Below are 16,937 nucleotides of genomic sequence, written 5' to 3'. Positions count from 1 at the left end.
TGGAGGAAACTGTGGCCAGAATGTGTCACTGAACGTGACTTTGAAGGGGCTGATGCAGAGGTAGTGGAGGAGATTGTGTCCATGTGCAAGAGTATGGGTCTGGATGTCAATGGTGCAGACATAGAGGAGCTTGTTGAGGACCATAAGGAGGAGCTGACCACGGAAGAACTCGCTGAACCCCAGAGTGAGCAGCAGAAAGCGCTTGTTGAGGAGCATTCCACTGAGAAAGAGGAAGACAGGGAGGAGGTTAGCAGTGATGTGATAAAATCCATTATGGAAAAATGGAATGAGTGCCAGGATTTCTTTGAGAAGCACCACCCCAACATAACTGTATCGAACAGCGTGTTGAATCTGATGAATGATAACGTGGTCTCTCATTTCTGGAGGGTTATGCAGCGCAGGAAAAAACAAGTGACATTAGACAGATTTTTTGCCAAAACTGAGCCTGCAGCTAAGAGACAAAGAAGAGAGGACACCCCTGAAGGAGATCTCCCCGATGTCCTTTTGGAGGGGGACTCTCCCTCCAAACAATAAGTGCCTCCCCACCCGCCTTCCTGTCCTCCATGCCAGAAGTCGCCTCAAGCAAGATTAGTGTTCTCTCTCTTCATACTGTACTGTACTATACTTTGTTTCATATTTTTGTGGTTTAAAAAACAAACAAACATATGGTTCAGAATGGATTAACCGTATTTACATTGACCCTTATGGGAAAATTTGATTTGGTTGGCGACCAAAATCGGTTGGCGACCACATTCGTAGGGGTCAGAACGGATTAACCTTATTTATATTGAACCTTATGGGAAATTTGATTCGGTTCGCGACCAATTCGGTTCGCGACCAGAATCGTGGAATGAATTAAGTTCGTGAACCGAGGTACCACTGTATTGCAATGGCCCAGTCAAAGCCCAGACCTCAACCTGATTGAAATGCTGTGGCAGGACCTCAAGAGAGCTGTGCATAAACAAATACCTGCAAACCTCAATAAACTGAAGCAATATTGTAAAGAAGAGTGGGCCAGAATTCCTCCACAACGATGTGAGAGACTGATAAAGTCATACAGAAAACGATTACTTCAAGTTATTGCTGCTAAAGGTGGTCCTACAAGTTATTGAATCATAAGGTGTACTTAGTTTTTCACATATGGCTTCTCCATTTTGGCTTTCTTTTTGTAAAATAAATGACGACATGGTGTAATATGTTGTGTTGTTGTTCATCTGAGGTTGTATTTACCTACTTTTGAGAACTGCTAAGGACCAGATGATTTTTATTATGTCCTGATACGTAAACCATAGAACTCAAAGAGAGTGTACTTTCTTTTTCACACAACGGTAACTTCTTCCCCTAATAATCCCTCAGGCAGATTTAAGTGTTTGTATATGCTTTGACAGGGATATGGAACTGTAATGTCTTTCATATGTTGCCTCCTTTCCTATTTGAAGAGAAGGAAGAAAAGAGACAGATACAAACAAGATGCCGATACATGAGGGCTGTCGAGGCCCCTTATAATCTTGTAGCCTGGTCCCATTCCATCTACGTAATCTCATGAGTCGTGATTAACATAAATTCCTATTTTAATTCTGAATTTAAATTCTCTACATCTCAGAAATTGCAACCTAGCCCATGATGTAGGTGTTCTGCTTTACCTCTACCATCTCTTTGACCGTCTTTGTTTAACATAAAATTCAGTCTGAAGGTCATGATTATTATGGTTGCAGACTATTCTGAAAAATGGATAAGCATAATAAAAGTATTACAGTATTGTTTAGATATACTAGTACGGTTAGAAACATTTTATGCACAGTCTAACTCACTGGGAGGCTTGATCTTTCTAGCTTTTTCAGTTTAAAATCATGGAAAAAAAAGATAATATTAATGCTTTTTAGTTTTTAAATTTTTCCTTTATTCAATCTTCTGATATTTCAGACTGATTTATTTAAATTGTAAGCCATCAGTTACAGAACAAAGTTCTTCCTCTCCTCAGTGCTTTCATGCTTCTAGAAAAAGCATTCCTTCATTTTCCCCATGCTTGCGTTCTGAAGCCCGAAAATGGTAGGATTACATCTCCAGTTCTCACCATGTAAAAGATGTGCAAAATGTTCCCTCTCCCTCCCTCTTTTTTAAATGAGAATTTTTTCACTGTGTTTGGATCCCACAAATGCTGTCTTCCAGTTATTTTGTCTGAACCTAGCCTACTCCATTGGCTTGTTGTAAAAAATAGTCCGCCCCTCCTAGATTCCTAGCTGGAAGGATGGGAAGGGAATTTGATGGACTCTCTAGCACCTGTTCTCATCCTAAAGCACTGGGCAAACTTGAGTACCAATCATTCCAAAATTTGTTTTGGGTAAAGAAGACCACAATTTTATTTTGAATGGATCTGAAGCAGTCTGAATGCCAGGAAAGGAATGACTTTACATGAGAAGAAGGAGAAGGAGAACAGTAGTAGCTGAGAAGGAGAAGGCAGAGCTTGACTGGGCTGGTGGACAGCTGGGAATCAGTTGGATCTGAATTTTCTTCTTCCCAGTTCAGCACTAATGATATAATCGTTTTTAAATATGCCATTAATCTATTCTTAAAGCTCAAGGTATCCCATTCCATTTAACAATATGAATGGACATTGTTTATAAATGCATTGAACGTTACTAAAACATAACATAATTTTAAAATGTTTCTTCATTCTCTTTCTCTCCTCTCCCCCATTCTCGTTTTTTTTAAATCAACACAGTCTCGATCTAGACAAGAAGATCCAGAGCAGCTTAGGTTGAAACAAAAGGCCAAGGAGGTATGTTTAAATTATATTTACCATTTTAGAACCAAGATGTATATTCAACTATGTAAGAGTGATTGCATTCCAAAAAAAGCATAAGTGAGAATAAAAACTGCAAGGAAATAATGATAATTTTGTTTTGCCAAACCCAGATGCAACAACAAGAACTAGCACAAATGCGACAGAGAGATGCTAACTTGACTGCATTGGCTGCAATAGGGCCCAGAAGGAAAAGGAAAGTGGATTCTCCAGGTTCTGGATCAGGGACAGAGGTATGAGAGAAGAATTCTCTTTGCAAACACCTGCACCCTTGTAAATCATATTTTCAGTAGTTCAAGCCCCTCTTCCTATCTTGAATTAAACTGACAACTCAGTTTTACCCCCAGCAAAACTAATGATTACAGGCTTTTAAACATTTGGCATTTTCTTTCCAGGAGCTGTGGGTTTAAGGTTTGATAGGCAGAAGCTTTTAAAGGGGTTTTACCTGTAAGGTTCTTCAAAGAAGTTGGCCCTGATAAATTCCAAGATGTATCAGCCTCGAGATGGCGTCTTCTTTTGTATTCTTTTTTAGTTTCCAGCTTTTTAAAAATGAATCAGGAAATGAAGTTGGTGTTAGGTTTGCTAGATGTCACGTTTGCAGTGCTTGAGAATGTATGTGGGGGGGGACTTGAATTAAAGGTGGGGGCAGTTTTCATCATGACTGTTGTCCCTTCCTTTTGTCCTCCTTCCAGGACCATATGCAAGAAAGCTATCTGCTACTCCTGTTTAATTCCCACCTCCATATCTAGTAAAATGAAGGTGGTTTCTGTCCCAATTTCATAGAAAGGATTTGTTTTCCTTTGTTCTTGGAACTTGAGCAGTAGTGTTCATTGTTAGATTAGAGGGGTAGCAGTTCCTTCCTGTTAAATCTGTTAAAGATTGCGCTTTCTATCTGCTCTAAAGACAGAGTTCCACTTAGCTCAGGAACAGTCCTAGAAACTGTGTCCCTGGGCTCCATGGTACCACCAGGAGCTTGCATGCTTGGGGAGAGCAGTTTTTGTATATGGCTCACCCCAGACACACTGTTCCAGAGGTTTCTATCATTGTTTCTCTCCAGAGGAAAAACTGACCTGCATTGTCTGCCCCTCATGTCATGCCTGAAGATAGCTGTCATTTAAGTAGAGAATAGCTGCATATCTGGCTGGCTGGTTTCCAGTATTAGGGTTTGTTTTGAATGCTGCTTAATTTGGGTGCAGTCATGTGCAAGTCTGTGCATAGGCATGCAACATGTTTAGTTTAACATCCCTTTTAAAAGCTCCAGATCTGTTTTTGATTCCACAGGAAGTCTTGCTTGCACTTCAACAAACTGATTAATTGAGTTTCTTTAAATTAATCAGTTACTGGATAGCCAAATCAAGTGCAGACTGCCTGAATTGAAGCTTTTGTTTGCTTAATTAAAAGCCAGCTGCTTTGGCTCTAATTAACTCACAGCTGTCTGGCTGCTGTTGCACACTGAGCTTCCCTTGTCTATCTTTATGGGCCTGTGCATATTTTTTTTGCTTGTTTGTTTTTTTGCAGAGAAAGCATATTGCCAGTGGTATGCTAATGTCCGAAGAATGTTAAGAATATACAAATCACCTTTAAGCAGGGGAATTCAGGATCTGTTTAGCTACTAAATGAATGCCAGCCAATCAGCCATGAAAAAGAGAATCCATTTTATTACGCAATTAACACATTGGCAAGATTTCAAATACCAGAGAGAACATGAAATACTGATTTTCCATCTCGGCAAATTAATTCCTTGTTCTTACTTTAGAAAGTTGGTGTCTGAACATTTTTGCATGCATATATATATAGTTCATCATGCCTTTGGGGATCAGCAACATTATGCAGAGTACAAAAAAGGCATAAGACCCCACACAAACACACAAATTAAAGGCACACAGTAAGAACAGAACAAAACATAACTAAAACTAGCTTACACCAGTACCATTTACTGTTCCTCTTCATACCTCTCTATACTTGCAGAACATCCTTTTCCCACTATATCCGTTGCCTTTAGTTTTTTTTAACGTATCATCTCTTGGGTATCTCACCAACTCCACCCAGTCACAATTTTCTCAGTATTCCCCTCCTTCCTCTTCTTGCCCCATTCACTCTTCTATATATTTGTTTTATGACCCCATTCATTCTCACTGCCTGAAAAAGCCCTTCAATATACTCTTTTCATACTGGCGCTCAGTTTTGCATTCAGTCATTATTTATGCAGCACTCGTTCGTTCTGGACCCTGTGTCTTCCATTGCCATTGAATCCCATATTTCTCTTGACATATGCTGTTGTCACATATACCACAGTGGGCAGAAGATTCTTTTACGCACATGCTCACAGACCACATGCTACCACTATCTTTCTGCCAGCATTTGCCAACATCTTAAAATGTTATTATTTTCCCATCTTTAGTAAACATTCTACATAGGTACACACATTCATCTACTTAATCAAATGTTTTGTCATTTCTGGATAACTTGCAGCAGTTAATTCCGTTTCCTGTCAAACAGAATTACTTGGTGTTTGATACATTGATTTTCAGGACCATACTCCTCCTTTTGAGGATCTTGATGGTTGGATCATACAATTGATCTAACATTCACTGCAGATCATTCAGTTTCTCAGCCAGATACATCTGCATGTAAAAGTACAAATACATTCACATCCCCAATAAAAGTTCTGAACTGCCACCACAAACATTCCTTATATACTTTTTCATAAATACTTTAAACAACCAAGGAAACATCAGGCATCCTTTTCTTACTTCCTGCTTATGAAACATTTCCTAACCATTCCGTTTGTTCTCACATTTGTTTTATTTCCATCATACAGGTAGTCCTCGCTTACTAACTGCCTCGTTTAGCGACTGTTCAGAGTTATGGCAGTGTAAAAAAACCAATCCTTTATGACCGTTGCAGCGTCCTACAGTTGTGTGATTGCCATTCAGGCGCTTTGCCACTGACTTGCGACAAGCAGAATTAAATAGAGAAGGTGGAAGTAAAATCATAAGTCGCAGTCATAGTGAATGCGGTGCTTAGGGATGGAGTTGCGGGTCCCAATTGTGGTTATTAAGCAAGGACTACCTGTATTGCCCTTTCACATTCAGCAACTTTCAGTTACATACTCACACAACAAATCATAATTCAAGCCTATTCATTTCTACAATACACTTTATTATACATTATATATTGTACAATGTATAATATATGGTGAATTTTCTTTCTCATATTAATACATTTTCTCAGTGATCTGTTTAAGAGCAAAAATCTGGCCTGCACATCCTCTGCCTAGTATAAAGCTACACTGCTCTTCTCAATTTTTTCTTACCGTCACCTTTTGTATACTTTCAATCCAAATTCTGCCAGACTGAGCAAACTAGCCCTGCTAGAGTTCTTTCATTCACTCTTGCTGCTTTGCTTTTCATACGGAAGGCTGGAAGCTTCCATCAATATTGAATGTTCTGTCTCTTTTCATCTTAACCATTCCTTGCTCTCTTTAATTACATTTTTTGCAACTGTCTTTTTTCCCTATACACACACTATGCAATATATGTATACAGAGCATATAAATAGTGCAGAAAATAAATGTATAAACAATACTTCTTTCATCCTCACTTTTTGAAGCAGTAGTTTTCCTATATGCATTGTCTCATCCATAGCCTCTTTCACCTCATAATTCCACCAAGCACTATTTTTCTTACTTCCCATTAGTGTAACTCTACACAATTCTGTTGCATTCTGTAATGTAATTCTTTGATCCTCTGATCCAAGCTCTGTTCATTCTGTTTGTTGATTAGTTCATTTTCTTTCATACTGGGTTTGTATTTTCTCTTCCTATAGTTGTTTTACTCTCATTTTAGTTTATTTAATTGAGTGTACTAAACTAAAAAGCCAATCTCAGTTTTCTATCCTTTTTTCACTCATTAATTTAGTGCTAATTACTCCTCTTGCATTCCAAATTGCAATCTTCCATATGCCATAGTTGTCCCCTCATGAGCACATAGTAGATATAGACCTCTGCCACCCATCATGGCTTTGGTCAATGAAAGCTTTCACGTTACACTTTTCAGAAGAGAAGGTGTAGTTTAGATTACTAGCCTTAGTTATACCCACGTCATGTGCAGCATTCCCTGCAAACAGTAACGGCAGGATTGATAGGTTTTGACACATTTTAGATCAAGTTTCACCTCAAGCATGTTCACGCTATTCTATGCAAGCTAGACTCTCCAAACTACAAACTACCTTGTTGCCCAATTCCCAGCAGCTAGGAAATACATGCACACTTTGAATACACAGTTGGGACATTTCTGAAGAGCTTATAAATATGCTGTAAAAAAATAAAAGATCCCCAAATGGCTTGGATTCCTGTATCTCCCCACCTATTCCCCTCCAGATGGTTGCTCTACAAATCTTAAAAGTCCAGCTAGTACAAGAAGAATGATGGAAATTATCATCCAAAATATGTGGGTGATATGAAGTGGAAGAAGGGTGCTGGATAAGTTACCAGTAATACTTTCCCCCCCCCTTTCATTTCTGAGTACGATTCAGTTGATCGCAGAAATGTATATTAAGAAAGATCAACCAAATGAAATGTTGTATATCCATAGTTTCAAGTATGTAACCTCGAATTGGGATCACTCAAACCAATTCACACATCCGATTAAGCTGTGGTTTGCTTTAGCCATAGTTCGTTAAATATACTATGATAGACTGGCTTTGCACAATAGGTTGGGTTTGTAAAAATGGCTTGCGAATCATAAGGGCTGGGATTGCATAACCTGCCAAAATCAGCACAATGTCACTTTGCACGTTGTATTAATTAGGCCAATATACCTCAAGGCCTACCCAAAAGTTCCCCAGAAGCATTTCTGCCAGCATGAGCATCTTTTTAGCAGCTTGCCTTCCACTTAACTCCTCGTTTTGCTCTTTGGTTGGTAGACTATTTCAAAATTGGGATATAGTTCAGAAAGCTTAGCAGTATAAAAAAATCTTCTAAAAAATCTGCCAGCCAAGCACCATTGCTGGTGAAAATTAGCAGATAACGGAAGACAGGCTATGAAATAATTTCTTTAACAGGCAGTATGGGCAAGTTATTTGGAAGCACGGGGCTTGTCCAGAATCCCCCTGAAACAAATTCAGGAGCTATCTAAGCCACATTTAGGTGACTGAAGTGCTATAGATAAGCCTCGGTCCTGCTGGCATCACTCAGATGATGTCAGGGTCCTGCAGATAGTTGCTTCTTCAGTGTGACTATCTGCAGGAAGTAAATCTTGGCATGTGGTAAATACCGCAGGAAGAGGATGAGTGAACAGGATTTTAAAGTTATTCTTATTTGGGGCTCAATTCAGGAAAAAGTGAGGTGAAAATATATCAATTCTAGTCCAGAGTTAGACAAAAGCAAGGAAGCTAAGAGGACACATCTAACATGGATCAAAGAAACATTGATAGAAACACAGATTTAGAAGGGCAAAAGGATGGATGACAAAGAATTAATTGTTAAGTAGAACAGGTATGTTCTCAGAGAAGGCCGAACTACAATAAGAATGAATATTTCTGTCTTTTCTTTATCATCCATCCTTTTGCCATCTTTACTAAGCAGCTGGTGTAAAGATTTTTGTTCTTCTGAACAAATCTAAAGAAGCTCTTTTTTAGCAAAGGTTCTTAGCATCCTTTGCTAATGTCATCTCATTCTGAGTATTAGCTTTCCTGGTACACATCTCTGTAAAAGTAATCCACCCATATGTATTCTCCCTTGGATACCTGCCTCTTTTCCTTATACGTATTCTTTGGGATTGTCACTAAGCTTTTTATGCAGGTATGTTGGCTGCTTTTATGCATTTTTTCCTTATTAGAAAGGTTTGCATTCATGCTTTCAATAAAAACTCCTTTTTTAGAAACTTCCACCAATATTGAATTCATCCCATTAGTTTCTCCTGCCATGGGATCCTCCTAATTATTGCTCTGAGATTATTAAAATCTGGCTTTTTAAAAAAAGTCTAAGTATGTTCTTATTATAGTTTCTTGTGAAATTCAGAACTCCAGCATTATATAGTCACTTCCCCAGTGTTACTACTACTTCCACTTAGTCTACTAAGTCTTCCCTGTTGGTTAAGATCAAGTTAGGGTAGCTGATCCCTTTCTGTCTTCTACTCTATGAAGGAGAAAGTGGTAGTCAAGACAGATTAGGAATATCATAGAAGGACCATGCTTGGCAGGGTTTGTATCCCAACATTGGTTGGGTTAACTAGAGTTTTCCATCATTCCAATAGAAGAGAATATATGTAGTTCAGGGTTGAACTCTGGAGTCCTTGGTGCTCTCTGGTTGTTTGGTTGCAGATGTTTCATTACTCAACTAGATAACGTCATCAGTGTGAGTGAGTGTGGGATTTGCTCCCTGTTTATATATAGTACATATTGTATACAGTAGCTTGCCCGGCCAGTTTTGGTGGGGATGTGGTTTTCTCCTTCATAGTTCTTTGATTACGGTATTGTTTTCCTCTTCGTTGTAAATATATAAACAGGGAGCAAACTCCACACTCACTCGCACTGATGACATTACCTAGTTGGGTAATGAAACATCTGCAAGCAAACAAGAGAGCACCAAGGACCCCACAGTTTCCCATCATCGCTGCTTCATGCCATTTTGAAAGATCCTAAAAGTAGATTGCTTTTAGGAAAAAAAAATCCTCATCTTCTTGCTTGGATGGTTGGTGAGGAAAGCAATAATGGTTTCCAGACTACTTTTATTCCATCTTGCATTTACTTTAAAGCAGATACTCTCAACAATATCATGAAGTTCATTCCCTTGGCTTTCTGTGGAGATGTGGTTATTTTTAAAAGACTGTAATCCCCTTTCAACTTTTATTGCTAGTGTTCATTTTGAACAAGCTGTACCTTTCAGTTCTATTCCAGACAAGATAATCATCCCACCATTCTGTTAAACTTAGTCGATCCTTTTTGCCTTTGTGCAATAAGAGTTCTAGTTCACTGAGTTTATTTTATTAGCTTATTAAACTCTGAATATTAATATATAGATCACAAAGACTGAACTTTATGAGTAAATGTTCCTCTGATTTTTTACTGGGTGTTTTAAGAGGCTCTACCAACTCACTCACTTCCACATTGCATGAATTATCGGAAGTTTTTACTTCTGAATATCTTTAACCCCCACACTTTTTAAAAGTTAAAATAGAAATTAGTTTTCTGGTCTTTATGTGCCACCTGCTGGTTACAGATATTTACTGTCTCTCCGTATATTTTCGTGGGAATGAAGAGACACTGCAAGCCCACTTCTTTGTTTTCTCTTTATATGTCACTCCTATCCTGGTGGAATTTTTTGTTTTTTGTTTTTTTGGTTTGGTTAGTTAAATTACCTCTTCCTTTAATAGTCAGTGCACTTATCAAAGGCAGTGATAAAAATTTATTTTGGCAGTTTCTGAGTTGTTGAAAGTCTGGCTTCACAAGAGCCAATATCTTAACAGAGTTAAATAAAAAGGTGTAATTTGAACTGACTTTACTAGGATTTAGAGCTATAACTGTGACATTATTGCACGAATCCTCTTCCCTTTAATCTTTGACTTTAATTACACAGAGCGCTGATATACAAAGGTACTTTTAGGTATCTGTGATAGCTGCAAACTTTATGGGTAGGAACTGTACAGCACTTTAATATGTGGAGAGTATTGTTCTTGATATGGTATCTATGTTTTAATAAAAGACTATATGTAGATGTATGAATAGTCACCCAAATCAAAACAGAGCTTGCTATGGTGACAGATTGCAATTTGGTACTCTGAGATTAGTAAAGGTATTTTTTAAAGTCATGTAATTCTGGAGGCCTATACTATGCAGATATTTTTAAGAATGTTTGAATACAGCATGATGAATGATATGGAGGTAGATTAAATCCAGATCTCCCAGAGTAGACAGACAACTGGCAATCAAAAAGATCATGGAGCTTGAACACATTCCCTGTGAGAAAATTCTAGAACATTTGGGTTTGTTTTAGGCTAAAAGGTGACTGAGGAATTGCATAATCAAAGTGTATAAAATCATGGGTGACTTGGAGAAAATGCATAGGGAAGTTATTCTTCCTCTGTCAAAAGATCAGAAGCAGGGGTAATTCAATTAAGGAGTTCTTTCACAGTACACAATTGAACTGTGGAAATCATAATCATAAGTTATAGTGATGACTACTAACTTGGATGACTAAAAGGAGATGGAATAAACTCATGGTGGACAGGTCTGTTAAGGGCTATTGATCATGAAGACTCAGTGTTAGTCTGGGTTGGGGGCAGCATGCCCCCAATGCCAATTGCAGGGGAACAAGAATGGAAAAGGGGTGGGCCTCCATCTTCATTTGGGACCACTTCAGGCACCTTTGGTTAACTTGTATAAGAAACAGAGGGCTGTTTTAAGTTGAGTTTTAACCTAATCCAGCATGGCTGTTCATAGACTCATTCCTGGCATAGAATCTGGCATAATCCCTGACTGGATAGAATGAAGTTATAGTCTCAGTCATGTAGAGCAATGTTTCTTAAAGTGTGTTCCAAGGACCCCTGTGGGTCCCCCAAGACCCTCTTAGGGTCTGCAAAATCAACATTATTTGCCAGATATTGAAGATATTTGCAAAAATTTAAAACAGCGTCACGCTTCTCATTATTTATTTGTTTTAAAAATAGGTTTTTTTTCATGAAAAATGTTTTATGTTAATATCTAATGGGTTTAATATTATTTTTACATTTGAATAAATATTCTACGAGTGCATCAGTTTTAATTTTTAATATAGTAAATATTGATAAATGTAACCCATACAAACAAAAGCTTTTTGGGGGTTTCCCATAATTTTTAAAAGTGGGAAGGGGTCCTGAGAGCAAAAAGTTTAAGAAACACTAATCTAGAGGATATCTGCCTTTTCCTAACAGGAAATGTATTTATACACCTAGAAAAAATTGTAGGTCTATGATAAGCCTTTACACATTTCTTTTTGTAAGGCCTTTCATTTTCAAATTGATTGATTCCAAGGAAACTGATAAAACTTTCCATGATAGATGAGGCACACTTTAGGGTTTTAACTCAAGCTTGTAGCTGTAAGCTGGTGCAATTATTTTAATGGCACAAATGGCAATGAAGCACCAGTAGGCATTTTTTCACATGTTTCATTTAGATTATATTGAAAAATCTTTACAACTTTGTCTAAATTAATTCTAAAAAGGAAGTCAGGAGGCTACAGATTACAGGTTAAAGGTTTAGTAAAAACAGATTGGGTTAGTTGCAAGTCAAACTTTGAGAGACTGAGATAGAGAGGGATTTTGTACCAATATGCTTTGGCCTCAATCAGACTGATATCCTATAATATAACGTTAGTATCTTTGCTGTAGAATATATTCAGTTTAAAACCACTTCACAGGGCTGTTGTTGTGGGGAAAATAGGAGGAGGAAGGAGTATTAGGTATGTTCGCCGCCTTGAGTTATTTAGAAAAACAATGAAGGTGGGATAAAAAAAACCTCTGTCTATCATCTACCTACCTACCTACCTACCTACCTACCTACCTACCTACCTACCTACCATGTCTGTCTGTCTGTCTGTCTACCTACCTACCTACCTACCTACCTACCTACCTACCTACCATGTCTGTCTGTCTGTCTGTCTACCTACCTACCTACCTACCTACCTACCTACCTACCATGTCTGTCTGTCTGTCTACCTACCTACCTACCTACCTACCTACCTACCTACCTACCATGTCTGTCTGTCTGTCTGTCTGTCTGTCTGTCTACCTACCTACCTACCTACCTACCTACCTACCCACCTACCTACCTACCATGTCTGTCTGTCTGTCTGTCTACCTACCTACCTACCTACCTACCTACCTACCTACCTACATACATACATACATACATTGGAACCAGAACACTGTCCCTATTTTTATAGATCCTCAATCTAATCTGATGGGCATTTGAGGTTTCTGTTGCACTTATAACGTTTCCTGGTTTGGATTTTTGCTGTTGTTAATGCATTCACTTAGTGCATGTAGGAAACTTAGCTTTTACAGTGGACCAGACCCTTCCCACCCCTGCTAATGTTCTAAGAACATTTTCATAGTAGAAGGCCTTTGTTATTCTTACCACCAGAAAAAGAAATTTTACGACATTCTGTACGGTATTGTGGAAATTGTTTTAATGACACAAAACGCTGCAGTGCAGGTTAAAATGACAGTTTGAAGCAGGTTGGCTTAACTTGCATCTACCAGCACCCTTGGCAATAGTTATCTAAGAGATTCTAAGGCAGACTAGCATCATACTAATGATACTGTTCAACTCTTGCCTTGTGAAAATAGTTTTGTTTAGGCAAACACTTAATACAGTTTTACAAAGCAGAAAAATAACCCGTTACCTGCTTTATTCATTTTTCATTTTAATTATGTTTTATTAGATGCAATTGTTTATTATTTTGATAGTTCTTTCTCATTCTCAGCAGCTTTAGAGGCTCTCTTTTCAACTAGGAAATGCAGGATTATAAATATCGTTATGAATTAATATGAATGAATATGAGAACTGTGTTGAGTCCGGTTTTCTTAAAAGATATTGGAGGACATGGGTGCTGTCTGGGAAGTATGGGTCAAGGGCAACTGCTTGGCTTAGAGATGGTAAAAAAAGGAGAAGCAACAGCAGTATGGAGATAGCCCAACGTTAAAGATGTCATTGCCCTGGGAAGAGGAGGAGGAAGAAGGAGGAAACATAAAAGGTGAACATGACAGTTGTAGGTGCTCTGTCCTTCCGGGGACCCAATAAATAAAACATTTTAACCAGTGATGCTGGCTGGGGAATTCTGGGAGTTGAAGTCCACACATCTTAAAGTGGCCAAGGTTGAGAAACATTGATCTACAGCATTACCAGCTGGCATAGCATCACCATTATGACTAGTTTAAATGTGAGTTGCAATTTAAAGCATCTAGAAGGAATGAGGTTGAGAAGAGGTCTATTTTAAGGACCTGTCCTAAGTCCCAGGATTGTGGCATTGCTGAAACTGACAGTATATAAATAAACTAAATAAATACTTAAGTAAAAAAGTTTAAGGTGGATTCCAGTTGAGAACTTATGCATGCAGAATATTATTCTTCACTTTGGGTTCCAACCTGCATGTAGTTCAACCCTTTCTAATAGAAGTTCTATGACTGCAGCAATGGCTCCAAAATCAAGCAGTTCTTTCTCATTTATTGGGTCCCTGAAAGGAAGGTTGAAATCCACACATCTTAAAGTTGTCAAGGTTGGGAAACACTACTGTAGATCAATATATTCAGCATAAAGCAGTTACCTATATTACAGTGGAAAGCCTTGTAGTGCCAGAAGCCACATCTGGACTCTTTTGTGTGAGTGCAAGGACCGTAGTGGTCAGGGCAGTGATGCATTGTGTCCATGTCAAACATTTGGCCAACCTGTATCCAGTTTCTTTTTAATTAAGTAAGATAGTTTACACATGATTCTTACTTTTTTGCTTGAAGAAATGTCTTGCTATTAAATCTTCCTGTTCGGTATTCAGTATGGGTTAGTCAGCTTTGCAAGGGGATTCTGCCTGAGGGATCAAAAACTTACTTTCTTCTCTCCTTTTTCAGGGATCCAGTCCGAGCGTAGCAGTCCCAGGAAGCTCCGGAATTGGAACAACCAGACAGTTTACACGGCAAAGGATAACGCGGGTGAACCTCAGGGACCTCATATTTTGTTTAGAAAATGAGCGAGAGACAAGCCATTCACTATTGCTCTATAAAGCATTCCTTAAGTAAAAGTGGAGAAGATCAAGGTATTTTTGGCAAAGAAGACCCTGGGGACACTTTTTATATATATTTGCAGATTACGCCTTTTTGTAACAAGCATATGGGATATTGTTTTAAATCCAAATCAGAACACCCCATCATCAGCCACCACCCTGAGACAGCCATCTCTTTGCAAGAAGCCGTTTTCTATTCCCATTGATTATAAACCCTTTGATGTGTGAGAGAGCCCTTTCTGACAGTAAGGAGACGTGGAAAGGCCTGAGGAGACAATATGCGGACAATTGAAAGTTTAACTCATCTCTTTGAGTGGCCTTCTTGCCAAACAAGCCATATTATAGAGACTGAGGGAACCATTAGCAAATAACCAGCTACTCTGTGTCAGATCCTGTAGCAATTCAACATTAATTGTGCATTTTATTTCAGTTGTACTTAACTAAATCAACTTATCTAGGTATATGCCTACAGCAGATGACCTCATTTTATTTTAGCTTTTAAAAGAAGTCAGTTAGCAAAATAAACTTGATTTTAATAAATATTTATCTTTTCCTGCCCAAGATTGTTCAAATTCTACATTACATTTAATTTTAAGCGTAACCTCAATTCTTTTAATCTTATTATTTTTGCTTATTAGAGGCACCCCACCCAACTCTGAAGACTCACAAAGGAGAGTTCCTTCTGAATGTTTTATCAGCATCTGTACAAAAAATTAAAAAAGGAAAAAAAGAAATGCATTTATTTGCTATAGTTTGTAAAGCTGTAAAGTTTAAAACAAAAAAGAAAAAAGGAAAAAAAAAGAAAAACCTTTTCAGCATAAATATATTTTACTTGCACTGTGTTTTTTAGCGAAAGTGAAAGCTTAGATTAAATAAAAATCAGAGTTGAGAGGAATCATCAAAAAGGCAGTTTCTCAGTGTGAAATCAAGTGTTGAAAAATGGTTGGTGTATTTTGTCGGTAATTGTACATAATTTTTGGCACATAACATTAAAAATGGCTATGTAAACTATAATTATTTTGCTAAAAGACTGTATGCAAAGCTATGGGCTTACTTTAAAGATGTCCAGAGCAAAATTCCCCTGTTTCTACCTATTTTTTTATTACAAATATACTAATTGGTTCTTTATATTTTCAGAGGTTATTGTATTAAATTGTCTATTGATAGTACTTTTATGACTGTAAATATGTCGGCTTTCTTTGTGTGAACTCTCATGTTAGATTTTTAAGGGCAGGGGCTACTGGGAACCTTTCTTGTGCAAAACCTATTGGAATGAAGGTTTGCTGTGCACGAACTGGCATTGATTTGAACAGAGCCTTGTGCAAGAAGAGTTTCCGGTGCATTTGCACCTTTTATTCTTTTTGTGTGTAAACTGAATGCTGATCAGTATTTTTATCAACATCCAACAAACTGTTACACCTTTTTATTTGTCTTTTAGGGAAAAAGAAATCCTGTCTTTCCATTTTTTTTTATGTAAATTTTGCACAGTCCCTTGTTCATATGTAAATATTTTACTTTCAAAAATGAAGTTTTTAATTGCTATTGTTTTATATAGGATTGAAAGAAAATTAACTCCTTTATTAAAAACAAATTTATCTGTATCTGACTATGTATTTTTGATCTATAAACTATTTTCGTCTCTAGATTTATTTAAACCCTACTTTTTTTGCACTGCCACACAATCAGACTTCTAGAAGAACAGTACTATTTTTTTGACCAGTATAGAAAAAGCACAGCTTGAGAGCTCTGTGCCTAAATACAAATGCAAACTGCATTGAGGAAACTTCGCTTCTGCACTTGGAATAAATTTTACCAGTTATGTAAACCTTCAAACATGTACTTTGCCTAATTACTTCTGCATCTGAGGTTCAGTCAGCATGATAAAGTGGTTAGAACATGGGTTGACAGTACCCCAAAAGATGCTCTTGGAGATTACCAAAATTCCGTAATATGTTGACAGTTTCTAGAGATTTGGGAGAATTCGAGGTGGGGGGATGGAGTGCCCTGGTCCAAGAGGTTCACTGACCCCTAGGTTAGACTGTTGGGCTTAGTTCACAGGGATCTGTGTTGAGATCAGTATGAATGAATTGCTATGACCAATCACTGTTCCTCAGTCGAACCCATTGTGCAATTTTTGGAGAGGACAGACGGGGATGTTAGAGTACTATGTCAGCTGCTATAAACTTGTCGAGCAGGATAAAAATCTAATATCTAGGTTTTAAAAGTTTAGAGCTTGTATTTACTTGAGTAAGATTGATTTTAAAAATTGGAATAGAAAAAGTGTGGTTCTTATAGCCTTATAGATAAAATCTGCACTAGAAAAACCACTTGGCAATGACATCCCAGGATTTAACATCTTGAATTTATTTTCCTATATAT

The 16,937-nt window shown here is 37.8% G+C and overlaps 1 protein-coding gene across 3 annotated transcripts in view; it reads left to right on the top strand.

Annotated features, from left to right (window-relative positions):
• TAF4 (TATA-box binding protein associated factor 4) overlaps window positions 1-15,634 on the top strand; it is a 92,290-nt gene extending 76,656 nt beyond the window's left edge. For all 3 annotated transcript variants that reach the window (XM_088153412.1, XM_088153411.1, XM_088153410.1), the window contains exons 14-16: window positions 2,723-2,779; window positions 2,917-3,036; window positions 14,407-15,634. In XM_088153412.1, the coding sequence (XP_088009538.1) occupies window positions 2,723-2,779; window positions 2,917-3,036; window positions 14,407-14,574 (345 nt within the window). In that variant the 3' untranslated portion in view covers window positions 14,575-15,634. The remainder of the gene's footprint in view (window positions 1-2,722; window positions 2,780-2,916; window positions 3,037-14,406) is intronic.
• Window positions 15,635-16,937: the final 1,303 nt, after the last annotated feature.

Source organism: Python bivittatus, unplaced genomic scaffold (assembly GCF_059951505.1).
Source record: "Python bivittatus isolate LINGU-HERP-01145 unplaced genomic scaffold, Pbiv_v1 ctg000700_np1212, whole genome shotgun sequence".
Lineage (NCBI taxonomy): Eukaryota > Metazoa > Chordata > Lepidosauria > Squamata > Pythonidae > Python > Python bivittatus.
Note: the sequence above shows the minus strand (reverse complement) of the source record. Positions and strands in the feature narration are given on the sequence as shown.